The sequence below is a fragment of the Myotis daubentonii genome, chromosome 1 (genome assembly GCF_963259705.1).
Source record: "Myotis daubentonii chromosome 1, mMyoDau2.1, whole genome shotgun sequence".
NCBI lineage: Eukaryota > Metazoa > Chordata > Mammalia > Chiroptera > Vespertilionidae > Myotis > Myotis daubentonii.
Genome location: NC_081840.1, coordinates 64,160,613 through 64,187,736, shown reverse-complemented (window position 1 = coordinate 64,187,736; position 27,124 = coordinate 64,160,613). Strand labels below are relative to the sequence as shown.

General features: G+C 40.8%; 1 protein-coding gene across 1 annotated transcript; it reads left to right on the top strand.

Annotated features, from left to right (window-relative positions):
* Positions 1–25: 25 nt before the first annotated feature.
* Positions 26–26,708, top strand: PDIA3 (protein disulfide isomerase family A member 3). Its single transcript, XM_059702975.1, has 13 exons — positions 26–315; positions 9,833–9,911; positions 11,896–12,013; positions 16,915–17,022; positions 18,365–18,494; positions 20,715–20,831; positions 21,135–21,260; positions 21,901–22,083; positions 22,882–22,990; positions 23,651–23,779; positions 25,286–25,365; positions 25,991–26,048; positions 26,274–26,708. The coding sequence occupies exons 1-13, from the start codon at positions 149–151 to the stop codon at positions 26,385–26,387; spliced, it is 1,518 nt and encodes a 505-aa protein (XP_059558958.1). The 5' UTR covers positions 26–148; the 3' UTR covers positions 26,388–26,708.
* The last annotated feature ends 416 nt before the right edge of the window (positions 26,709–27,124 follow it).

Genomic DNA, 27,124 nt, shown 5'->3' with positions numbered 1-27,124 from the left:
GCGGCTGCCACACTGCGGCCCGAGCCGGGCGGGGGTGGGGACGTCCGGCTGCAGGTCCGCCTGGGCTAGACGCGTGAGCACCGGCCCAGGGTGCGTGGTTGCAGGTCCGGTCCCCGCAATCCCCGCCGAGTCCCGACCCGCCGCCGCCATGCGCCCCCGCCGCCTCGCACTGCTCCCGGGCGTGGCGCTGCTGCTGACCGCGGCCCGCTGGGCCGGTGCCTCCGACGTGCTGGAACTCACGGACGACAACTTCGAGAGTCGCGTCTCCGACACGGGCTCCGCGGGCCTCATGCTCGTGGAGTTTTTCGCCCCCTGGTGAGGCCACTGAGCCGGGAGGGGAGGGAAGGCGGGCGGGCCGGGCCGGGGACGGAGGCCCGGGAGCGGTTGGGCCTGCGCGGCGCCGGGCCCTCCCCCTTCCAGCGGCCCGGCTGCGGCCGGGGAGTTTCCCAGCCGCGGGGACCCGAGGCACCTCGTCGAGAGCCGAGAAGTGGGTGCCGATCGCCGCGGGGCGAGACCCGAGAAAGAAAACCCCGAAGGAGGCCCCTCTCGCGCGGGGCCACATCCTGATCCCGTGCGCTTGCGGCACTTCCTATTTGCGGGGGGTTTAGCCACCCCCGGCCCCCGGTGATGGGCACCTTGGCAGTTTCTGGGCGGTCAGTGGGACTGGTCTCCCTGCTGCAGACTAGGCATCCCGAGGCCTTACATTGGGAGGTAACGTGTCCCCAAGGGCAGAGGTCCCGGCTGCCGGGGTGCTTCCTTCCCTCTGGCCCCGGGCCCCGCAGCCATGCGATTCTAGCCAAGGTCACTCGGTGGCTGCAGAATGGCCCGAAGTGTGTTCTTGGGGGAGCCATTATTTTGTCCATCGCATGGTGCACACTTTCTCCATTACGCTGATCACTTCCCAGCAGCAGCAGAATCCGGTCACACACACACACACACACACAGTAGGTGAACAAGAGTCATTTCGTCAGAACCTGCCTAAATTGTCCGTTTTAATTAGGATTTTTTTGTAAATGCCAAAAACTCCAATTAGAAAGTAACCAGTATTGGAGGAATACTCCATTGCGGGGTGATTTAACTGAACAAGGGTTTACATTTCTTAGGATAGAACTAACTTTAGATAAAAGGCTGGAGGTGGGGGTAGGGAATGAGTAGGATTTCTGACCCAGCAATAAATCTGAGTTTCCTTTTTTGTGTAACCCCCAAGTCTTTACCACAGAAAACTGCAAGCAGTGAATTATCTTAACGCATGAGATAGCTCATCCTATCTATACCAATTCACAGTGCTTAATTTTTCCATCCCCGCCACAATTACCCTTAATTAAAAACTTACCTGTATTCCCAAGTATCAGTAAAACAAAGCATAGCTTTCACTTCTAACTCTGACCTTCACTGCAGGTGCTCCGCTGACTTGTTGAGGGTTACTAGAAGTCCTGTAGTCGGTGAAGATCACCTAGAACAGTGGTTCTCAACCTTGGCTGCTCCATTAGAATCACCTGGGAATCCGAGGTGATTCTAATGTGCAGCCAAGGTTGAGAACCACTGACCTAGAAGGATGTGCTGAAGGCAATGAATTTGTTTTTAGCTTGTGACAAATTTTGTGTCCAGGGCATTCCTATGGCTAACTGGCAGTACTGAGTACACTTCATAGGCTCATCTTTAGACTCACATTCTCTCTTGGAAACAACTCTTCCCAGCCTTGTAACCGTGCTGCTCCCTTTAAGGGGTTGGCCCTTTCCTTAGAATGGCCAGATAGAGTTGTTGCAAAACTGGGTAGTGCTTTAGTGACTGCAGAGATCAACATGAAGTCAGTTGCTGGAGAATTGTGAGCAGTTAGACTTAGTTTAAAGCATATTTTTTTAATGTTTTCATTGATTTTTATGGGGAGGAAGGGAGAAGGAGAAAGAAACAACAATCTGTTGCCTCTGACCAGGGACTGAACCCAGAGCCTGGACGTGAGCCCTGACTGGGAACCCAACCTGCGACTTTTTGGTGCACAGGACTGACACTCGACCAACTGAGCCATATCAGCCAGGGCTAAAGCAGATTTTTTTTTTCCCAATTGAAGGTGGTCTTCCTACTTTAAATTGTTACATATGCTTCCCTGTGAACTGCATATCCCATCATTCACTAAATTATTCCAAAAGTTGGGTGGATCTCTGCTGCAGTATCCACTTTGATTGGTCTGGAAGGTAAGGTCCTCCTCCACAATGCCAACAAGAAGGATCAGTTTTCTGAATAACTAATTTGGAATCAAGGAAGTCTCCTGTTGATAATATCCTTATTTCTTCATATTCAACTCTTTTTATTTATTTTTTAATCCTCACCCAAGGATATGTTTTTATTGATTTTAGAGAGGGGTAGGAAGAGAGAGAGGGAAGGAGAAACACTGATCATTTGTCTCCCATATGTCCTCCAAATGGGGATTGAACCCAAAACCTAGATATGTTCCCTGACTGGGAATCAAACCCGCAACCTTTTGGTGTGCCGGCCAACACTCCAGCCAATTAAGCCACGCTAGCCAGGGTTCAACCACTTTTACTTATGAATACTTAACTTGGAAATGTTTTTTGATGCTCCTTTGTACAAATCAAGAGAATGAGCTCGCAACTTAGGAACATTAAGAGAATCTAAGAGTAAATGAGCCTATTTTGAGCAGGTTCTTTTTCTGGTTTGCTTTAGGATATTTTTTCACTTTCATTTTACAAGTGAAAGTGAAAGATTTCTTTGTAGTTGATTTTTAGACTAATATTTCCTTTATGGAGTTAATCATCTATGTAATTTCTAAGACTGGATTTCTTTGGGGGAAATAAATAGCACTGTTTAAATGTTTGTGATAATTTCTGAAAATTCATTGATCAGTCTTAAGTATGTTTTAAGTCCTCAACATCTACTTATGTTGTAGATTTGTGCCCTACCCTCTAGAATGGTAGTATTAAATAATGACATTTGATAATACAATGTGTCTAGGCAGCGGTCTCCAACCTTTTGGCCCTCACAAACTGTTGGCGACCACTGGTCTAGGGTATAGAGAAAGACTGGATAGTATGAAATGGGATATTTAATATAGGGTGGGACAAAACTATGTTTACATTTGTGAGTACACAAAGCACAGAGTTTATTCTTGTATTATTTTTGTTAATTTTTTTTTAATCCTCCAGGATATTTTTTCCATTGATTTTTAGAGAGTGGAAGAGAGGGAATGACAGAAATATTGACGTGAGAAAAACATCGATTGGTTGCCTCCTACAAGTGCCCCAACCAGGGGCCCGGGCCAGGGAGGAGCCTGCAACCGAGGTATGAGCCCTTGACTGGAATCAAACTGGAGTCCCTTTGGTCTGCAGGCTGACCGACACTCTATCCAAGAGGCAAACCGGCTAGGGCTAATTGTATTATTTTACATGCAAACAACTATAAACTTACTTTTACCCCTGTATTTTTTTTTTTTTATACATGCTGATTCCTTTACTTAGAATTCCTGCCTCTGCACAAGGATCTCAGACACACACTCGCAAATTATTCTCAACAAAACTTAACTCACTTCCTTCCCTGAACAACTAACTGATTGCTCCCTCTTCTCTATTGGGACCTAATAATACTGCCTCACCCATGCCAGACTGGTGTTCCTTAGAAAAAGAACTATATCAATTTTTCTGTTAGAGGCATGAAGTGATGATGATTGATGATTCTTGGGTGAATATATGTTGGGATTTCATTATTAACTGCTAAGTGCCATCCCTGAAGGTGGATGTGACTTGTTTTTTCATATTATCAAGGAGTGAGTGAAAGAAGTAGTGGTTAATCTTGATGCTCACCTTCAAACTCTACCTCAGTGTCATTTGTCAGAATCTAAATTGTCAGTTTTTAAAAAATATGTATATTTATTGAATTCAGAGAGGGAGAGGAAGATAGAAACATCAATGATGAGAGAGAATCATTGATTGGCTGCCTCCTGCACAACCCCGAATAAGGATTGAGCCCACAACCTAGTCATGTGCCCTGATCAAATCCAACTGTGACCTCCTGATTCATGGGTCGGTGCTCAATCACTGAGCCACACTGGCCGGACTAAATTGTCTGTTTTAATTAGGATTTTTGAAAAATGCCAAAAAATACTCTAATGAGAAAGTAACCTGTGTTGGATAAATACTCCACTTCCAGGTGTAAATGCTTTAGGATAGAACTAACTGAAATAAAGACTCGGGATCGGGGAGCAAATAGGATTTCGGGCGGAGTAAACCTGAGTATTGTTTTTGTTTATTTTAATCTTTCTCTGATTTAATTTTCTCTGAAAAGGTAAATTCTGCATGATGGTAAGAATGTTTGCTGAAAGAAAACTGATAAGTATAAACTGATTTAAGAGACAGACACTCAAGATAAATTGTACTGGAAATACAATAATGAATTTTGGCCTAATAACCCTCATGCTGTCTTATAGCAAAACACTACAATTCATGCAACAGACAATTTAGTGACATGAGGATTTTTTTCTCCCGGCTTCCTGGGAAAAAGAAATTGAGAATATACTGTTTTCTTCTGTTTGCTTTCATAATGAATTATTCTTGCTTTTGGCTGACTTTCCCAAACTGGGTATTGTTTTTTATTTAACCCCTAAGTCTTTACGATAGCAAACAACTTTTTTAAGAAAATAGTTTGCTCATTTTTATAATTGATCTCATTTATTTTTTTGAAGGAGGAAGGAAGAGAGAGAGAGAGCAAAAAAAAGAAAGAACAAAATATCAATTGGTTGCCTCCTGCATGTACCCGGAGCTGGGATCAAACCCCCAACCTGGGTATGTACCCTAAGTGGGAATTAAACCAGAACTTTTTGGTGTATGAAACCATGCTCCAACCAACTGAGCCGTACTGGCCAGGGTAACAATGGTTATCAACCCATGGGATAGCTCAGTATATCCATGCTAATTAATTTTTCAACCCCTGCCACAATTACCCTTATTAAAACTATATTTAAAAGTCTCAGTAAAAGTAGGTTTACAGATGTGAGTACATGAAATACAGAATTTATTCTTATATTATTTATTAATTTTTGTATTTTCCATATAAACAACTTTTGCCCCACTCTGTAAATTTCACTTGCTTCTTACTCTGGTCTTCACTGCAGGTGCTCCACTGACTTGTTGAGGGTTACACTAGAAATCCTGTAGTGAAGACAGTTTGAACCAGAAGGATGTGCTAGAGGCGACGAATTTTGTTTTCAGCCTTTTTTTTATATATATATATATATATATATATATATATATATATATATATATATATATATATATATTTTATTGGTTTTTTACAGAGAGGAAGGGAGAGGGCTAGAGAGTCAGAAACATCGATGAGAGAGAAACATCGATCAGCTGCCTCCTGCACACCCCCTACTGGGGATGCGCCCGAAACCAAGGTACATGCCCTTGACCGGAATCGAACCTGGGACCCTTCAGTCCGCAGACCAACACTCCATCCACTGAGCCAAACCGGTCAGGGCTGTTTTCAGCCTTCTTGACAATAACTACAAAGTCAACAGAAATCTCTCTTCTGTTTCTTATTTATTCTCATTGCTACCATGCTGGACCAAGCTTTCATTTCTGCCATGTGAAATATATTATCTCTAGGTGGCATTTTTATCTCTGCTTTCTCCCTTTGTCAGGCCTGTAATGTTGCTGGCTGATGTAGTCTTTATACACATAACACATTTATTATCTCTTAATAGCAAAAGCCCTTCACAGTTCTCTGAATGTATCATTCTCACTAGTAATTTTGTCTTTGTTTTACTGTTCCCTTTATCTAAAATATTCTACCATGTCCTTGCTGAAGCCTTAAAGGCCCAGATCCAAATCTTACTCCCTTTAACATACATTTTTTTAACTTTTGAAATTTTATTGTGGTCCCAAAAGCCTGGATTTCTCAGATAAATTGGTTATTTTATGGTATTAGATCAACTGTAATTTGTGTATTTTGCTACAACCAAAGTACTCAAAATTTTAATTTCTTATGCAATAGTAAAGGAATATAGAAGATACAATGAATAATAGCATATTTCAGGCACATCTAAGATACCTCTGATTGAGAGAAAAATTATTTTTTTTAAAATATGTTTTTATTGATTTCAAGAGAGGAAGGGAGAAGGAGAGAGAAAAAAATTGATGAGAAAGACACATCATCAATCAGCTGCTTCCGGCATGACCCCTACTATGCTCTGACCAGGAATCCAACCGTGACTTCCTGGTTCATAGGTCTGTGCTCAATCACTGAGCCACACTGGCCGGGCAGGAACCATTATTTTATGTCTTACAAAGAACGAAATACTACCATTGAAGGTATTACTGATTGGAAGACACATTCCAATTTCAAATATGGTAAAATGTGCATCTGTAAAATGCAGTATAAGGAATACCATTTATTCTACTAGGTCTAACAAAAAGACCTATACAGTTGAAGCCCCCTGTGTACCCCTTCCCCATCTTATGCACTCCCCATCCTGAATTTGGTATTTATCATTTGGTCCTTTTATACTTTTAATGTGTGTGATAATATGTGTGTGACCCTAAGCAACAGCTGATATAATATTACAGTCTTTTTTTTAAAATATCACCTTTTCTTCATTTAAGCTTTCTAATGATTTTTTAATAGAATTCCTGAAGACCTTGAAGAATATAAGCTCTTATAGTTCTTTGTTTTAAACAAGTTTTAGGGGCAAATGCTTCCATGTTGCTTATTCATCACTTACATTTTGAGACCTGGCTGACGGGGCTCAGTGGCTGAGCGTTGACCTATGAACCAGGTCATGATTCGATTCCCAGTCAGGGCATATGCCTGGGTTGCAGGCTCAATCCACAGTGTGGGGTGTGCAGGAGGCAGCCTATCCTATCTAATAAAAGAGAAAAATGGTAATTGGCGTACGACGATACCCTTTTCATTGGCTAATCAGGGCTATATGCAAATTAACTGCCAACTAAGATTGGCAGTTAACTGCCAACAAGATGGCGGCTAATTTGCATATGTAGGCACAATGCAGGGAGGCGAAAGGGAAAGCAGGAAGAAGCCCCCTGCCACTGACAGTGATCGGAAACCCAGGGGGGAGCTAAGAGCTGGGGGGCAGGGCCAAGGCGGCCCTGGGGCCGCCTTGGCCCTGCCCCCCAGCCATGATCGGAGAATCAGGTGCCTTTTCCGCCCTGGCCAGTGATAGCAGGAAGTAGGGGTGGAGCCAGCGATGGGAGCTGGGCACGGTCGAAGCTGGCAGTCCCAGGAGTTAGGGGCCCCTTGCCTGGGCCTAAAGCGGAACCCACGATCGCGGGGCTGCTGCAGCTGCGGGTCCCCGCTGCCCAGGCCAGATGCCTCAGCCAGAGGCGTTAGGCCTGAGCAGGGGCGGAGCCTGCAACGCGGGGAGCTGGGGGTCCCCTGCCCAGGCCTGACACCTCTGCCGGAGGCCTCAGGCCTGGTCAAGGGGCCGATCCGGTGATTGGTGATCAGAGGGTGATGAGGGTCAACTCCTCTGGCTGAGGCATCAGGCCTGGGTGGGGGGCGGAGCCGGGGATTGGGGGGATATGATGGTCCCCTTGCCCAGGCCTGAAGCCTGGGTCAGAGGCGTCAGGCTTGGGCGGGGGGTGGAGCAAGCGATCAGAGGGAGATGGGGGTCCCCTGCCCAGGCATGATTCCTGGGCCAGAGGCCTCAGGCCTGGGCGGGGGCCAGAGCCAGTGATCAGGGGGAGATGGGGGTCCCCTGTCCAAGCCTGACACCTCTGGCAGAGGTGTCAGGCCTGGGCAAGGGGCCGATCAGGCGATCGGAGGGTGATGGGGGTCTACGCCTCTGGCCGAGGCATCAGACCTGGGCTGGGGGCAGAACCAGTGATGGGGGGAAATGAGGGTCAGAGGCGTCAGGCCTGGGCAAGGGGCCGATCCTGTGATTGGAGGGTGATGGGAGTCAACGCCTGAGGGCTCCCAGTATGTGAGAGGGGGCAGGCTGGGCTGAGGGACACTCCCCTCACACACACACACACACACACACACACACACACACACACACACCCAGTGCACGAATTTCGTGCACCGGGCCCCTAGTCAATGATATTCTGTCATCATTGATGTTTCTATCTCCCTCTCCTTTCTCTGAAATAAGTAAAACTATTTTGTAATAAATTTTGAGACTTGACTATGAAATATATCAGCTCAAGTTTCTTCTATGTTTCCTTCCTTTGCTTTTCTTATTCTATTTGTGCTATTTGAGGAGATTACAGAACTATTCACCTTCTCAAAGTAATCCCTCTGCAACCCATTGGCTTTTGAAGAGATGATATACAGCTAGTGCTAGCTGTACACTAAGGAGGAGTATGTTGCCCCTCTCCCCCCATTGCATATACAGTATATTTATGTCACTGTTAGGACGTTCAGGCAGAGGAGCAGGTGTTTCTGATGGCTCTCTGGGAACATTCTAATTGACAATGTTTTATTCTCATCAGTTCTTGTAGCCAGGTGAATTGTATAGCTATAAAAATCAGGCCTACACACTTTTTCCTTTTTTAAATGTATTTTTATTGATTTCAGAGAGTAAGAGAGAGGGAGAGAGAGAAACATCAATGATGAGAATCATTGATGGCTGCCTCCTGTGTGCACCCTACTAGGGAATTGAGCCTATATAACCCGGGCATGTGCCCTTGACCAGAATTGAACCTGGGACCCTTCAGTCCTCAGGCTGACACAATACCCACACTGAGCCAAACCAGCTAGAGCTGGCCTATGCTCTGAAATATGTCATTCAGATGCTGTGATTCAGTTGAGGGTGGGGGAAAACCTCCAGTGAGTTGCTAGAGTATCTATGACGAATGAGTACCTTCTGGGCTTCATTCCGCTATCCTCTCAAACTGGGTTTCTAGTCAAAAAGTCATATTGAAGGGATGGAGAAAAAATACTTGATGGTGAGTCTTACTGAGTCAGTATTATACTTGGAACCTTACAGGTTTCAGTCACTATATATATACTAGAGGCCGGGTGCACAAATTCGTGCATGGGTGGGGTCCCTTGGCCTGGCCGGCGATTGGGGCTGATCAGGGCTATCTCACCCAGTCCCGATTGGGGCCGGCCAGCCAGGGGGAGGGATGGCAGGAGGTTGGCCAGCTGCAGGACGTTGGCTGTGGGAGTGCACTGACCACCTGGCTGGCCGAGGGGAGGGACCATGGGAGGTTGCCTGTGGGAGTGCACTGACCACCGGGGGGCAGCTCCTGCATTGGGCGCCTGCTCCCTGGTGGTCAGTACGTATCACAGCAATTGGTCATTCGGTCGACCAGTCGTAGTGGTTGCTTAGGCTTTTATATATAGAGATTTATATATATATATATATATATATATATATATATTATTGATAAGGGAGAGGGGGAGAGAGAAACGTCAATGATAAGAGAGAATCACTGATCAGCTGTTTCTTGCAGGCCCCCACTGGGGATCGAGAGACAAACTGAGCATGTGCCCAGATCGAATTGTGACCTGGTTCATAGGTCAACACTCACAATCACTGAGCCCCAGGCAGCCCTTTACCTCTTTAATGTGGAGGATACTTTTGACTACCACTTTCAGCACTCAGTTGCACTTTTATTGAGAAAATAGATGTTGCTCTGGACTCATCTCCTATAGAATCAACCTTAGGCTGGAGATAATACTTTTATCTTCTGAGAGCTTTGGTTTACCCTAATTACTAATGGGGGTTGTTCAGATAAAGCAGCTACTAGTTTTGAAGCAGTGTAGTTTGGGGTTCTTCCTAGAGAAATAAAGTTAGACTTACAGGATTAAATTGAGAATTTGGCTTTTTTTTTTTTTTTTAAATATATCTGTATAGGTGTGGACACTGCAAGAGGCTTGCCCCTGAGTATGAAGCTGCAGCTACTAGATTAAAAGGAATAGTCCCATTAGCAAAGGTGAGTATAGGTGGATTCTTCATTTTAAAAAATAAGGTGGGGTGTTTTTTTTAATGTGAGAGAGGGGAAGGAAAGGGAGATATAAAAATATCGATGAAAGAGAAACATCAATCGGCTGCCTCCTGCATGCCCCTAAGTGGGAATCAAGCCTGCAACCTGGTCATGTACCCTGGCCAGGAATCAAACTGGTGACCTCCTGGTTCATGGGTCTGCTGCTCACCATTGAGCTACACAAGCGGGGCAAGATTTGTTGTTTTTAATCGTCACCTGAGGACAGGGGTCCTCAGACTTTTTAAACAGGGGGCCAGTTCACTGTCCCTCAGACCGTTGGAGGACTGGACTATAGTTTAAAAAAAAACTATGAACAAATTTAGCAACAGGCAGCAGCGGCAAAAACACCCGGCCGGCCGGATAAATGTTTTCGGCGGGCCGTAGTTTGAGGACCCCTGCCTGAGGATATGTGGGGTGGTATTTTTTTATTGCTTTTAGAGCGAGAAGAAGTGTGGGGAGGGAGAGAGAAACATCCAACTGGAGTGGAACCCACAACCTGGGTATGTGCCCTGACTGGGAATCTATCCCATAGCTTTTTTGTGTATGGGGCGATGCTCCAACCAACTGAGCCACCTGGCCAGGGCAAGAAATGAGGTATTTTAAATAATAGTTTGTAAAATTAATATTTCCTCTACTCTTATGTTGCTAAGAGAGAACATTAGTTTCTGGAAAAATACACAGGTGACTATTATATCAAGTATAGTTTCAAACTATTAAAAGTAGTGGAACTAAGGGAATTATTGACAAAAGAAACATGTAAAATATGGTCACTACGAATTAAGAGGAAATACGGAAAGTAAGAGTACAGTAGTCAAGATTAGAAGAAAATTATTCTTGAGTAAATAATTCCTTATACTATCATGATAGTCACGATGTGGAATAGGAAAATAACATGAGGATGTTGATTATTGGTCTACTATAAACTTGGTATGTGCTTTTATAATCAAAGTAATGCTTCCAGAATTTTGCATTCTGTATTAAACCCATATTTATTCCAGTCTTAAAGCTCACATCTCAGCCAGTCTCAAATAGTTCATCCATATTTATTTGAACTCTTGGAAACTGCTTTTTTTTTTTTTTTAATTGATTTTTAGAGAGGGAGGGAGAGAAACATCGATGTGAGAGTGAAACATCAGTTGGCTTCCTTCTGCATGCCCGACACTGGGTATTGAGTCTGCAAGCTGGGCATGTGCCCTGACCGTCTTTCGGTGCATGGGACAGCGCCCAGCCAACTGAGCCACACCGGCCAGGGCAGAAACTGCTTTTAATCCTAATGTTTCTATGGCAGCTTGTCATAGAAAAAAAGAGTTTGGTTTTGATTTAATTTCTGTCTTACGTAGCTATAGCCTGTATTACTTTTCTGAACCTCAGGATTCTATCAAGTGATTAAATAGATGGAAATTGCCCTCTTCTTCATTAGTATCATTAAATGTCATGTTATAGTTTAGCCAAGATTCATACTAGCTCAGGTATTCAAGTATTGGTAACTTTGCTAATAACTAGATGATTTGCCAAATCAAATTATACTCCACCCCAGCTAAATAGTATGTACACCTATCCATGTATCCTCTTGATGATAATCATTATCAAAATAAGCCACTGTTACTAACTTAAGTGATTTATCCCTCACATGTGCTGGGGCAGGAAAAAGGTGGAGACCATTTTAGACAATAGAGACTCCAAGGGCAGAATTTAAATTGTCATTTGTGTGTTTTGTATGAGGCGTAGGGATCTAAATTTTAAAGATTTCCTTAGCTAGTTCTTATGTAGCTAGCCCAGCACCAGTCTGCCTTTAAAATCTAATGTTCCGTGGCATGTATGTCAAGAATTGTTTGATCCTTTATGACTTGACCAATCTTAATATTTGGAAATATAGGAAGAACCTGTAAGCAGGCATTTGGATAACAAGTGGTTTATACATTTTAATCTTTAGGTTGATTGTACTGCCAACACAAACACCTGTAATAAGTATGGAGTCAGTGGATATCCAACCCTGAAGATATTTAGAGATGGTGAAGAAGCAGGTGCTTATGATGGGCCCAGGACTGCTGGTAAGGATGCTTGAAGTATCCTGTTCTTTGTAATGTGAACAGGACAATTTTCTATACAACATACTTTCGGTCTTTAAAATTTATCTTCTAAGAGGTCAGTTTGGTAGCTAACAAAAAACTTTTCTAAATGAACAGATTATGTAAGTAATATAGAAAATACTTGAACTTGAGTTATAAGATCAACTAGGCATTTTTTCATTTGACAAATATTATTGAGCACTCTGGGCCAGGTATTCTGGACATTCTAGGTGCTCAGTATTTATTGATAAACAAAACCGACACAGTTCCTCCTCTTGTGATGCTTACATTCTAGGAGATGAAAAGAAGGCAACAAATAGGTTTAAAAATACTTAGAGGTATCTACCACTTCACATCCATTAGGATGGCTACTATCAAAATAACAAGTGCTGGCGAGGATGTGGCGAAATTGGAACCCTTTTGAATTGTTAGTGTGAATGTAAAATGGTGCAGCTTACTATGGAAAACAGAATGGCAAGTTATTAAAAATATTAAAAATAGACATCATATGATCCAACAGTTCTACCTGGGTATATACCCAAAAGAATTGAAAGCAGGATCTCAAAGAGATACTTGTACACCCAGGTTTATAGCTGCATTAGTCAACAATAGCAGAAAGGTAGAAGCAACCCAGTGAATGAATGGCTACACCAAAAGTGGTATATTAATAATAATAATAAATTATATATCAATGTGTATATCATACAATGATATACATGTTTAAAAGGAAGTTAGGACATGAACGACAAAATGGTTGAACCTTGAAGACATTATGCTAAGAGGGATAAGCTAGTCACAAAAAAGACAGATATTGTGTGATTACACCTATATGATGTTCCTACAGTAGTCTAATCCATAGAGAAGGAAAGTAGGATGGTGATTGCCAGGGGCTGTGGGGAGGGCAGAATAGGGAGTTATATAATCAGTGGAATTTCGTTCTGCAAGATAAAAACAGTCCTGGAGGTTGATTGTATAACAGTGTGGATGTACTTAATGCCACAGAACTGTACGATTAAAAATGGTTAAGATGGTAAATTTTATGTTGTATATTTTATCACAGTTTAAAAAATTTTAGTGTTACCCTGGCTGGTATGACTCTGGATAGAGCATCTGCCTGCGGACCAAAGGGTCCCAGGTTCGATTCCGATCAGGGGCACATACCTCAGTTGCAGGCTCCTCCCCGGCCCAGGCTCTAGTCAAGGTTTATGCAGTAGGCAGCCAATCGATGTGTTTTTCTCACATCGATGTTGCTCTCTGTCTTTCCCTCTCTCTTCCACTCTCCCTAAAAATCAATGGAAAAATATCCTCAGGTGAGGATTAGCAACAACAAAACAAAAATTTTAATGTAAAAAATGTATATGGATAAGATAAATTCAGCTAGTGGGTAAGAGCATGAAAGGAGGAAAATAAGACCAGTTGATGTGGTCTTGGGAGCACCTCATAGTTAGGTGATGAGGGTAGTAACATTTGAGCTGAGAACCTGAGTGACAGGAAGGAGCCAGCCATGAGAAAATCTGGATCAGAACCTCTAGGCAAAGGGAAAGCCAGTGCAAAAAGGCCTTAGGTATAACTGAGCTTGGTGTACCCAAGGCACAGGGACCATGTGGCTTGAAGGCTGACAAAAACAGTTTTATCTTGAGTCTATCAAGTCCAGGCATATTTTACCTTTTATGATGGTAAACTAATAGGAAAGAGGTTCAGTTTGGGCATTTTAGGTGACGTGAAAATTTTTCAGTGTGATTGTTACCCATGCACAAAGCTCTACATAGCACGACCCATTCCTAATTCTGAAGACTGCTTCACTTTAGGACTTTTGTCCTGGCTGTATTCATAGCCTGAACTGATCTTCCCGGTGTTTGCATGGCTTGCTCCTTTTTCAGATCATGGCTTAAATTTTACCCTCCACCTCCCCAGGCTTTCCCAGAGCGGAAGGAAAAGGGAGGGAGAAATGGAAACATCGATGAGAGAGAATCATTGATTGGCTGCCTCCTGCACACCCCACACTGGGGATGGAGGCCACAACCCAGATATGTGCCTTGACCTGGAATTGAGCTGTGACCTCCTGGTTCATAAGTTGACGCTCAAGCATTGAGCCACAGCGGCCGGGGTAGAGATTTCCTATGAATTGCAAGCTCCAAGAGAGCGGAGACCTTGTTTGGTTTATATACTACTCTGTTCCCAGCGCCTCCACTGGCACCAGTGGTGGATACTCAGGAACTCTTTAATGCAGGAATAAATATTTTAGCCCAACTGGTATCATTTAGTCAAAACTCCAAATTTTTTTCATATTCTTTTTTCTGAGCTTAACATCATTAATGAAGAACCCATGTTACCATTCAGATTTTATTAGTTTTATTTAGGGTAAAGTCAGCAATTAGAGTTTAGTTAATATGGTTTTTCTAAAGTTGGACAAGTCTTAAGAAAATTGTAGATAAACCCAACCAGAATGCTTCTAGGCAAATATTCTCACTTGGACTTGGAACTTAGATTTTTTTTTTTTTTTTAACTCGAAAATTTCTCAACATTTGACTGGGAGGTGAGATGTTTGGCTACTTAGGATGGATTATTTTGTTCATGTACTCCTTTAAGAACTATACTGTTTGCCTTCCTACATAAAGTGGTTTTTCAGTGCTCTCACTATACCTTCCAGAGCATTTAAATACTCTTGGAGAAAAGTAACACTTTTCATCATAACCCTGAATTAAAGTTTTTATAATAATTCATATTGTGATATAGTAATAGCAATCCCCTCAAAGACTAAACAATTCATTCCAGTTTCAACTAATCTATTGATACAACCTATCCTCTGTGAGGAATGAAGGAAAACATATGTAAGGGGGGAGGGGGATCTATGAGAAAATCAACCTTACAAAGTAAGGTAGTTAAACAGTATTCTGTCTCAACCAGTTAGCAAATTATTAGAGTACTTAGAAGAGAAAATGGGTGGAAGAGGTAGAATATTATGGAGAATTGCACTGTCTCTGGTCTGTAAGCATTTTGAACCTATGAATGGTTTTAGCAGGCCCCAAAAGAAAGTAGAATACTGGTCTGTCAACTAGGTTTTAGGATAAAAAGATATTTTTGTGTGTGGTTATTACGTCTAAATTATTTAGCCCATTTCACCTCAGTAGGAAAGTATGATTTGGGTGGATCCTGTAGGTAGAATGATTTTACTGTATGTAGTTAAACTCCTGTTCAAGCTTGCCCAGTCATTGCATTTTCTGCTTTTAAATTTTAGTAAGACTATAAGTAAGTCTTTGTGCTACTTGAGAATAAGGGAATTGTTATTATCTGCAAAATGATGTTTCTTGAACTTATGTGCTAGGTATTATTCTTAAAGCTAGGTTTATATCAGCAAAACAAACAAAAATCCCTGCCGATTTGGAACTTACTTTGTAGTGGGGGGAGAGAGGTAAAAATATTAACGATCAAGTATATTAATTAGATGGGTGAAAAGTTTTGTAGAGGAAGATAAACAAGAGATAAAGGAACTTTGGAGGTTGAATAGGTTTTAGTTACAATAGGATGGTCGGCGAAGGCTTCATTCAGATGATACATGAGCCCAGCCGGCGTGGCTCGTTGTTAAGCGTGGACCTTTGAATCAGGAGGTCATAGTTCGATTCCTGGTCAGAGCACATGCCTAGGTTGCAGGCTCAATCCCCAGTGTGAGGTGTGCAGGAGGCAGCCAATCAATGATTCTTACCATTGATGTTTCTATCTCTCTCTCCCTCTCTTTTCCTCTCTGAAATCAATTAAAAAATAAAAAAATAAGATGATATTTGAGTAAAGATCTAAAAGAAGTAAGGAAGGAGCCACATGGATATCTAGGGAAAGAGTGTTCTGGGCAGAGAATTATATTCACAAAGTCATTATTTAAATTTGTACTGTTGTAAACACTTCACTACATCACTAGTAGGGGTATAAATAAGCAGTTTAACAATTATAAATGCATGTACTGCTCTAGCTGGTTCGCTCAGTTGTTACAGCATTGGCCCTCGGATTGAAGGGGCTCAGGCTTGATCCCTGGCCCTGGTCAGGGCACATGTGGGAGACAACCAATCGATGTGTTTTTCTCTCTCTTTCTTCACCTTCTCCTTCCCGTCCACTCTCTCTATTCCCATAGAAATCAATGGGAGAAATATCCTTGGGTGAGGATTAAAAAAAAAAAGAAAGAAAGAAAATGTTGTTTATTTTAGAATCATTTATAGCAGCAAGAAATTTGAAACAAATGTCCATCAGTTGTTTCTGGTTAAGTAAATTTTGGTACATCTATACAATTAAATGCTATGTATGCATTCGTAAAAAAGATTGAAGGAGTTCTATGTACATTGACATAAATTGTCTCTAAATTATGGTAAATGACAAATAAAATACAGAACAGCATATATGTATGCTGCTGTTTTTTGTTGTTGTTGTTTTTTAAATATATCTTACTGATTTTCTACAGAAAGGAAGGGAGAGGAGAGGGATAGAGAGTTAGAAACATCGATGAGAGAGAAACATCGATCAGCCGCCTCCTGCACACCTCCCACCGGGGATGTGCCCACAACCAAAGTACATGCCCCTGACTGGAATCGAACCTGGGACCCTTCAGTCCGCAGGCCGACGCTCTATCCACTAAGCCAAACCGGTTAGGGGTGTATGCTGCTGTTTGAGGAGAACAGAAAGCAAAGAATAAATATATAATTATTTGTTTATGTCTAATATATCTGGAAAAGTTTATAAAAAACTGAAATCTTATGAGGATGAAACTGGGTGAGTAGGGACAAGAGTGGAAGACAACTTCATTGTATACTCTTGTGAACTTTGAATCATATGAATGGTTGGTTACCTTCTCAGAAGTTATAAATTTGTTACTATAATCTTTCATCTTATCCTTTAAGATGGAATTGTCAGCCACCTGAAGAAGCAAGCAGGACCAGCTTCAGTTCCTCTTAAAACTGAGGAAGAATTTGAGAAGTTCATTGGCGATAAGGATGCTTCTGTGGTGGGTAAGTAGCAAATATTTAATTATGCCACAGAATCATCGACTTGCTTTCAAAAACACTGTATGTCTGAGTAAACAACAAAGTTAAAACAGTTTTGGTAACATTGGAGACAGTTAAAAATACAACTCACAGAATTAGCTCAGCATTTCTGTAATGGGGAAGAAATTGGTGTCTTGAGTGTCTTTGTTCTTACAGATGTAAAAATGTAATTTCAATGGAAGGGCTGAAATAGGAATATCTTCAGCTTTTTCTACCATGTCTTAAACTCTGAACTTTAACTCAAGTAATAGGGTAGTTATGACTGAAAATAGGGTTTTAAGGTGGCAGGACACAAGTAAATAATAGACCTCTGTGTCTGCTATTTTCACAATCATGGGGAATTTAAAATTTAAGATCACATTGCTATGTATTTATTTTTACAGCTATCTTTGCTTTCCCAAGTGTTGCAGTATCTCATTTTATCCTTAAAATAACTTGAGCCAATTCTACATGTTGGGTGTTCTTTGTTTTGTTTTATATGTATAATACATTTGACTAAAGAATAAACATATAAGCTGTGTTTGTGCTTCTCTTAATCTCCTAATATTATAATAAAACTGACTTTCTGGGACTAGAAGATAGTTTATAATTTAGATTTGACTAAAAGCCATTTATCATCTGGATTTTACTGATTCAGTATATTTTACAGGGAGTTAACCACAAGCAGACATTTATTAAACATTTGTTTCATTCACTTTTCTAAACTGGAAGTTTCTAAAGAAAAGACAGAAAAAAATATGGTGAAGTGATTTACCTTTATTTTGACATACTGCCTTATTTAATCCTGAAACTTTAAGGAGTTAAGCAATTTGCACAAATAATTTATTTAATTGTGAAAAACTAAGACTTGAACCCTGACAAATCCTCTATTTTGGCTTATTCAAAAATATTTTAAAAGGGACAGGAAGAATTCTCATCCTAAGGGTTTTGTCAGATTTCCAAGGTAGTCATGGCAGAGCAGACCCAATCCTCCTGCCGACGTTGCTTTGCTTGTCCATAATGGAACAAAGGCTTTAAAAAACAGACTTTACCCTCGCTGGGTAGCTCAGTTGGTTAGAGTGCCGTCCCGGTATGCCAAGGTTTCGGATTCGCTCTCCAGTCGGGGCTCATACAGGAAACAACCAATATGTATAAATGGGTGAAGCAACAAATCCGTGATGGATGTTTCTCTCTCTACCCTCCACACTCCCACCCCTGACCCTTTCCTCTCTAAAAATTCAATTTAAAAAAATAGAAGAATTTAAAAGTTTTGAATTATATCTCGGCACTTACTATTTCTCCCTTGTGTTTGACATTTCTCATATAGGTTTTTTCAAAGATTTATTCAGTGAAGCTCACTCTGAATTTCTAAAAGCAGCCAGCAACTTGAGGGATAACTACCGATTTGCACACACCAATATTGAGTCTCTGGTGAACAAGTATGATGACGATGGAGAGTAAGTGTCTGAGATGTAGGCCCTTGTAAATCTATGGACCAAGTGCTATTGTGTGAAGTGGTGATTTTTAATGCTTGACTGTTTTTTAAAGATTTATTGAGCTCTTGCTAGGCATTAAGCTAAGTTCTGGACACTGTTGCAACCTTTGAGGGCATCTAGTAGGTAGAAACAGTGGATATATGTAAAAATGTAAGTGTGTAGTGAGCATTATAGGTGTTATGATAGACATATGCTGGGTGGAGTGGAATTACAAAGGAGAGGGGTGATTTTATTTTCTTCTGGAGTGCCGAGTAGTATCAGAAAAATCTTCCTAGAGGTGAGGCTTGGTGTGTGTCTTGACAGATGAATTTTTCCAGGCAGGTTATGGCAGTTGGGATAAAAATTACTCCAGATAGAGCAGCAAGAGTGCTGGCGATGAAATGTAAAACAGTCTAGGCATGTTGGGACTTGTAGTAACAAGTCATAGTGGAAGGTAAGGTTAGAGAGCTAAGAAGCGACCAAATTATAAATGTTAAGTGCCATACAGAAGAATTTAGATTTTATATTTTAGACATTTGAGCTCCATTGGAAGACTTTGGGTTGAAGAATAATGTTATTAATATTGTGTTTTAGGAGAAAAGTCACTGGCACCCATATGGTGGTGGTTTGAAATGGGAGAGATGGCAAGGCAGTCGAAAGTAAACTAAGGGTGACATCTGAGAGTAAAAATTAAGGTAGTATTAGGGGCAATGAAGAGGAAGGACTGAGGAGTAAAACAGGGCTTAATCCCTATGTGTGAAAAGGGGAAGAGCTAGAGTCTAGGTTTCTAAAGTGACTGGGCCCATGACAGTCATCATCAAGCTAGGAAAAAAGACAGAAACAAATTGGGGGGCAATGATTATGAGTTCTATTTTGTCACAGTGAATTGGAGGAGTTCATGTGACATCCAGGTGGTGAAGACCCAGTGGACAGACAATTGGATAGATGAGACTAGAATTCAGGAAAATTTCTGAGCTAGAGATAAAGATGTGTAGGTCATCCACATATGAATGATTATGGGACCATTGGACTAGATAAGATCACTCAGGGTGAGCACATAAAGCTTTTTAAAAGTGTGCCAAGGGCTAGTGTTACTTAGTCATATTTAACAAACTATGTAGTGTTTACTGTGTCATTTACTGTTAACTCGTTTAATTCTCTTAACAACCAGATGAGACAGATCTATTACTTTCCCTGTTTTACAGAGGAGAAAACCCTCAGAGAGGTTAAGTAATTTTTCTAGCTTTACATAGTAAGTGGCAGAACTGGTATTTGAACCTAGAAAGTCTGGCTGCAGAGTTGGCAGCCTTGATCATATGGTTCTGCCTTTTAGATTGAGAGACACCAGGTCTATAAATGGAACTGGAGCCATTATGGCTCATTAAGGACACTAGGTGTCAGCCTTTTAACCTTAGATTTGTTCATTGCGGCTGCCTCTCACGCTCCCATTTAAATTGGTTCTACCAGCACCCGATTAAAAGTTTTACTGAAAAGTTTGTGACATCCTTATATGAAGATGTCTTAAGGTGCCCTATTCACATTCTTGCTTGCCCAGCATGTATTTGTAAACTTGGTTTATTGGTATAAAGAAATCTATAACAAAGGAATTTTCAATGAACTCAAGCCAAATATTATAATTGTATACCTACTTATAGAATATTACAGCTGGGAAAAATCTTAAAGATATTTTCTCTAATAAAGTAATTTTCCTTCTGTGTAGGAGAGTGGCAGGACAAGGAACCTTCCAATAAGAGCAAGCTCTGCTTTATTGTATTGTACATATTGGGGCTTTGGAGGGAGTTGTTTGTATTTGTTATAGTTTTTAAAGGTTTAAACATTAATCATCTACTCTAACCCCCATTGTACTGATGAAAGAGCTAAAGCCCAGAAGAATTAAATTGATGCCTGGTGCAGGGTCTTTGAAATAGTGATAGAACTAGAATTAGAACCAAGATCTCATAACTTTTCAATCCAGAGTTTATTAAACCCTTAAGCCCAATTATTACACTTGAGATTAAGGTAGTTAGCATCTTAGTGTTGATAAGAAGGTCATGTTGCCAAGTCTGTGGTCCCCAAAAAGAGTCCTTATGTGCTTAAATGGTGATAGTAAAAGTGGCAGCAAGAGTAGATAATCTGAGCTTTAAATAAAAGATGGGAGACGGTTCTGCTATCTACATACTAAGACTTTTTTTTTTTTTTAAGAGGTATCACCTTGTTTCGTCCTTCACATCTGACGAACAAGTTTGAAGACAAAACTTCAGCATATAAAGAACAGAAAATGACCAGTGGCAAGATTAAAAAATTTATCCAGGAAAACATGTGAGTACCTCTTTATAACTTGTTTGGGATTTCTTGGCTTCATTATATATTGTATTTCTCAGTTATTAAACTAAGCCATGTTTTGGATTAAATAGTCTCAGTCAAGGGATTATAATAATAATAGTTGTTTATATTAAAGCAGTAATGTGTGAACCCTAGAACTCCATTGTCCTACAAGGTATATCGCTCAGTACTTGTCCTATATGTTGAAAATTTCTTTTTAAGTTCTATCGGTTACTTTGTGATAATTCCGTAATACAAATATAAACCTATCAAATTTGATAATGTATTATTTCATTTCAGTTTTGGTATCTGCCCTCACATGACAGAAGATAATAAAGACTTGATACAGGGCAAGGACTTACTTGTGGCGTACTATGATGTGGACTACGAAAAAAATGCTAAAGGTTCCAACTACTGGAGAAACAGGTAATAAGGGTCGTATTTCCCCTTTGTAAACAGGCTTACCCAGGGTGTAAACAGTTCCTTCTAGCTATCCTGTTACCATGTGTGATGGGAGAGCAGATAAGAATGAGAACAGTTCATAAGGACAAATAACATAACAAACTATTTCTAAAATCTATTGGACATATCTTCCATAGGTATGCCTTTGCCTTGTGATACAGCTGATTCCTTCTCCAAGTAAAAGATGCAAATGTGATTCTAAAATGTACTCTAAAATATTGTGCCTACTTATCCATTGAGACTCAGTACATTTTAGCCTTATAAGCTTTCTTTTCAGATTAGTCAGTATGCCTGCAATATTTCAGTGTGTGTGTGTGTGTGTGTGTGTGTGTGTGTGTGTGTGTGTGTGTGTGTGTCAAGATTCAGTGGGAATGAACTATTTGATTGGGCACCACCAGTGTGGCAGTGAAGTTTTGCGGCACATTAGAGCGCACCATAATCCTGTGTTAATGCCCAAGGACACAAGTTCAGACTGATTCCGGGGGGCTGCATGGACTATAAAACTTAGTCTTTGCTTTCTAGACTCTTGCTTCTTGGTTTCAGAAGTGCTGTACCACCCTGTTGTAATCTTGGCATAGGCATAAATTTCTCTTGTTTCCCACAGGGTGATGATGGTAGCAAAGAAGTTCCTGGATGCTGGACACAAGCTTAACTTTGCTGTAGCTAGCCGCAAAACCTTTAGCCATGATCTTTCCGATTTTGGTTTGGAAAGCACTGCCGGAGAGATTCCTGTTGTTGCTATCAGAACTGCAAAAGGAGAGAAGTTTGTCATGCAGGAGGAATTCTCGTGAGTTACACGTTAGCATGGGTTTGGGATTTGATTCTTCAAGGAAACTATTAAGCCTTTTACACTACTGAGAATTTATAAAGGTGAATGTTCAAATGTGAAGATAGGTCTTCTAGTCAACACCTTATGACTCACTTTTCTCAATTAATTACAGGTCCTTACTTTAAGGATCATGATAAATAATAATGAAAGATGGCAGCTTGGAATTCTTACATGATTGTTTCCACCCTGCCATTAGAAATAGTACCATAAAGAACAATAGACAATCTATTTGAAATTTATGTAATTTTAGACCAATATCTTCTCAACCTACAGAATATTTTTTCTTCTTGGAATAGCACATTGGCCTACAGTAAACTCAGGGAAGTGGAGAGGTCTTAGGTCCCCAGATAATTTTGACTTTGATCTTCTGAGACTTTGGGAGATAAACACAAGCGAAAATCTTACTTGTGAACAAATCAGTAAAATGAGATTTCATAAATAGTCACTGTTCTCTAAAGCAACAAAATAAAACTGGTCCTTAGGTAGAATTGAATTTTCAGAAGACCAATGTTTCTTTTCTGCCCTTTAATCCACAAAGAACACACTAGAAATACTAAGAAGTGATTGGTTTTTTTGTTCAGTCAGTAGTCCTGAATATTGAGAGATAAGAGTGCCCCCCCCCATTTTTTTAAACTTCCGATTTCATTCTAATCTTGAAATTAAAGCTAAAATATGGAGAAACTATTCGAAGAAATTGCTTTTAATCCTCTCAATGATGGGAATAAGTTAACCTGACACTTGCTTTCCAATTGGCAGGCGTGATGGCAAGGCTCTTGAGAGATTCCTGCAGGATTACTTTGATGGCAACCTGAAGAGATACCTAAAGTCTGAGCCAATCCCAGAGAGCAATGATGGGCCCGTAAAGGTGAGGTGCTCATGGCCTCCCCAAGCTTGTACGCAGCCTCTCCTCATTTCTTCCAAAAATGCTGGGTCTAAGTGAAGACCTTGTTAGTTACCATGTTTTTATTTGTCCTCACTTCCCCCTTCTCCACCTCATACATAAAATAAGCATTGACAGAGCTCATAATGCTCAACTGGGGCAGGACTATAAAACCTCCATAGAATTTTTTGGTGGTATTTATATCAGAGCTAGGTTATTCTTTGGGACAGAGCAAGCTAACCCCTAAGAATAATTTTAAGATTATTTTAAGGAAGGATTGGGTAACACTTGTTTCCTGTGACTTCCTGAACATAGGAATGAATTAGTTTCTGGGAATGACAGCATCCTTTTTTTTTTTTTTTCTTTTCTTTACTGGTTGAAAAGGTTGGTTCAATTTTTTTTTTTTAATTCTTTATTGTTGAACGTATTACATATGTCTCCTTTCCCCCCCCACTGACCTCTCCCAACCGACAGCATCTTTAATATAGTCTGTAAATGTGTTTTGGGTTTCAGTGACATCACATCAAATTTGAGAGGGATTAGAACACATCAGATTTGAAAGGGATTGGGTCCAGAAACAAATATAACTTGTGAATTTATTTGTCAGCTCACCTTACCAACTAGAGAATCTTCTATGTTTTCCAGGTAGTGGTAGCAGAGAATTTTGATGAAATAGTGAATGATGTAAATAAAGATGTGCTGATTGAATTTTATGCTCCTTGGTGTGGCCACTGTAAGAATCTGGAACCTAAGTATAAAGAACTGGGAGAGAAGGTAAGTCTGAACCATATTCTCAAGATAAAATTTGAGTGGGGATGTTGACACATGTATTTAGCATTGGCTAGTTAGTTACCTTATCTACTCTTTATTCATTTTCTCTTGATTTCCCCCTTATGTTTAGCCTGAGCAATGCCTCAAATACCTGTCCTAAAACCACTCAGACTCGCCCTAGCTGGTTTGGCTCGGTGGATATAGCATTGGCCTGCGGACGAAAGGGTCCGGGTTCGATTTCCGGTCAAGGGCACGTATCTCAGTTGCAGGCTCCTCCCCACCGGGGGCCCTGGTCGTGTGTGTGCAGGAGGCCACCAATTGATGTTTTTCTCTCACATCAATGTTTCTGACTTTCCCTCTCTCTTACATTCTCTCAGAGAATCGATGGAAAAATATCTTCAGTGAGGATTAACAACAACAACAAAATAATAATTTTTTTAAAATGTTTAAAAAATAAAACCACTCAGACTCAATCTAGATTAGTGGTTCCCAACATGGGGCACACGCCCCACAGGGAGGCAGTTTGATTTTTAAGGGGAACAATGGAGAATGAGTTAATAAGTGAATTTTTGCCTTTCATATGGTTCTAGGGACCCTCATATACAGTATATAAATATATATTGCACATATTTATGCATTTTAGTTCTCTGTTATGTTTTGAAACTTTATTTGCTATTTTTTCATATCATTTCATATTATTATTTTTTAACAATTTCTAGTGATTTCTTTCTCAGTACTTCAACTGTCCTTTTGTTCTTTTATTTTTCTCTTTCATGGATGCCATGTTCTTTGGAAGCTTGTTTAGACCAAGGTAATGGCCTTTTAGACTTTCTCCACATGAATAGGAATTCACTTTTTGAGTAATAAGAATTTATGTCACAGGGAGGGCATCAGGATTTTAGAGATGCTTAGGTAGGGCATGGCCAAAAAAGTTTGGGAACCACTGATCTAGATTATGGTTAAAAGTGTACATGCTGCCCTGTCAGTATTGCTCAGTGGTTGAGCATCAACCCATGAATCATGAGGTCCCTAGTTCAGTTCCCAGTCAGCACATGGCCAGGTTGCAGGTTTGATCCCCAAGAGGGGGCATGCAGGAGGCAGCCAATCTATGATGTTTCTCTTTTTCTATCCCTCTGACTTTGCCTCTCTCTCTAAAGAACAATAAAAATATATTTTAAAAAATATATATCCAGGCTTCTGAATTTTGGTAATGGTTTATATGAAACCATTATGTTCCTTCACCTTAAAACACTTGGCTTAGCCTTTACAGTGTCTTCTTTCAGCTAGATAGTTTAAAGGTGGCTATATATAGAGTCTTAATATGGAACCCAGAGAGAAAAGGGAAACTTGTGAAAGGCAAGATACTATGTGCAAGTGATAACTACTCTTCTTGTCTGAGCAGCAAAACTTATGTAGGTGTTTTAAGATGTGATTGTTTTAAGTCCTGAATTGACTGTCTCTCAGTCACTGAAACTTGAAACTTAAAAATCTAACCTTTTTATTTAACAGCTCAGAAAAGACCCAAATATTATCATAGCCAAGATGGATGCCACAGCCAATGATGTGCCTTCTCCATATGAAGTCAGAGGGTAAGTAGATTAAAAACTAATAAAAATGTGTAGCCAATTGACCAAAAGAAAACCATTTTTTTATTGGGTATAGTTTGGGGAGCCCTCATATTCCAGTTGAGCACAGAACCACTGATGCCTTCCCTGGGTTAGAGTTCTGCAGCATGGGCCTACATGACTGTCACAGATTTTGTGAGCTCTCATATTCCTGAGTTTTGGTCGGATGTTACCCTAGCCATTGATGGAGACTGCTGTCGGGTCAGATTAGAAATCATGGCCCTAGCCAGTTTAATTCAGTGAATAGAGCTTTGGCCTGCAGACCAAAGAGTCCCAGGTTCAATTACGGTAAAGGGCACATACGTTGGTTGTAGGCTCCTCCCCAACCCAGGCCCTGGTCAGGGCGTGTGCAGGAGGCAACCAATCGATGTGTTTCTGTCATATTGATATTTCTCTCTGTCTTTCCCCTCTCTTCCACTCTCCCTAAAAATCAATGGAAAAATATCCTCATGTGAGGATTACCAAAAAAAAAAAAAGAAAAAAGAAAGCCTGAAGAGAAGTTACTCCAAGAAACAGTTATTAAGGACATATGCTAGTATGACAGAGTTACTCGAACCAGAAAGTAGTCAACTCTTTTTCTTTTTCCTAGTTTTCCTACCATCTACTTCTCTCCAGCCAACAAGAAGCTAGATCCAAAGAAATATGAAGTAAGTGCATTGTCTCAGCTCTCCACAAATAAACACACACATACTCATACAAGCTTGTACATATCTAGCTCTTTAATTATATTTATTTAACTGGAAACTCTTTCGACTCTCGTTAATATATGTGGTTAATGTGCTTTTACAGACTCAAAAGTCTTATTGGGGGTTGGGGGAAAACCCAGGGTTCTTTAAATGATTAAATTTTCATGGTAATCTTTCTGTTTTCAGGGTGGCCGTGAATTAAGTGATTTTATTAGCTATCTACAGCGAGAGGCTACAACCCCCCCTATAATTCAAGAAGAAAAACCCAAGAAGAAAAAGAAGGCACAGGAGGATCTCTAAAGCAGCAGCCAAACATACCACTTTGTAAAGGACTCTTCCACCAGAGCTGGGAAAACCATTAGGAAGGACTGGTACCCATATGGGATTATTACCTCTCAGGGCTGAGAGGATAGATGGATATTATCTGAATCCTGTTAAATTTTCTCTAAACTGTTTCTTAGCTGCACTGTTTGTGGAAATACCAGGACCAGTTTATGTTTGTGCTTTTGGGAAAAATTATTTGTGTTGCTGGGGGTGGGGGGAATTAAGTTGGGGGGTTATTTTCTAATTTTTTTTGTACATTTGGAACAGTGATAATAAAAGAGCCCCCTTTAAACTGTCTTTTCCACGAGATGGGAAACCAACGGTTCTCTAGCCCAGCACTGTCCAGTAGAACTTTCTGCGATCATAGAAATGTTCTATAACCTTCATTCTCTAAAACATGTAGCTATTGAGAATTTGAAATGTTTCTAGAAACTACATTTTAAGTTTTTATTAATTTAAATAGTCACATATAGTGCTAGTGGCTACCATCTCGGTCAGTACAGCTGTAGACCAACTATTTTGACTCCATAGTTTCCACCTGTAAATCCTTCCCAAATTTTGTCTCTATCCTTACATGTTTATTGCCCAGGCCCCTAGTTGGGTAATTAGAACAGGTGAGGGCCCTTTCTTGTTGGAATCTGTTTCTGACCCTGTCTGTGCCTTAAGGATGGGTTGCTGTTTGTCCTTGCCATGTAGCTGACCGTGTTTATACC

Bases quoted from the DNA above. Each gene is read 5' to 3' on its own strand.
- PDIA3 (XM_059702975.1), top strand. From the start codon at position 149: ATGCGCCCCCGCCGCCTCGCACTGCTCCCGGGCGTGGCGCTGCTGCTG. The intron at 316-9,832 runs GTGAGGCCACTG...ATATCTGTATAG, and splicing joins GTGGAGTTTTTCGCCCCCTG to GTGTGGACACTGCAAGAGGC. The intron at 25,366-25,990 runs GTAAGTAGATTA...TCTTTTTCCTAG, and splicing joins TCTCCATATGAAGTCAGAGG to TTTTCCTACCATCTACTTCT.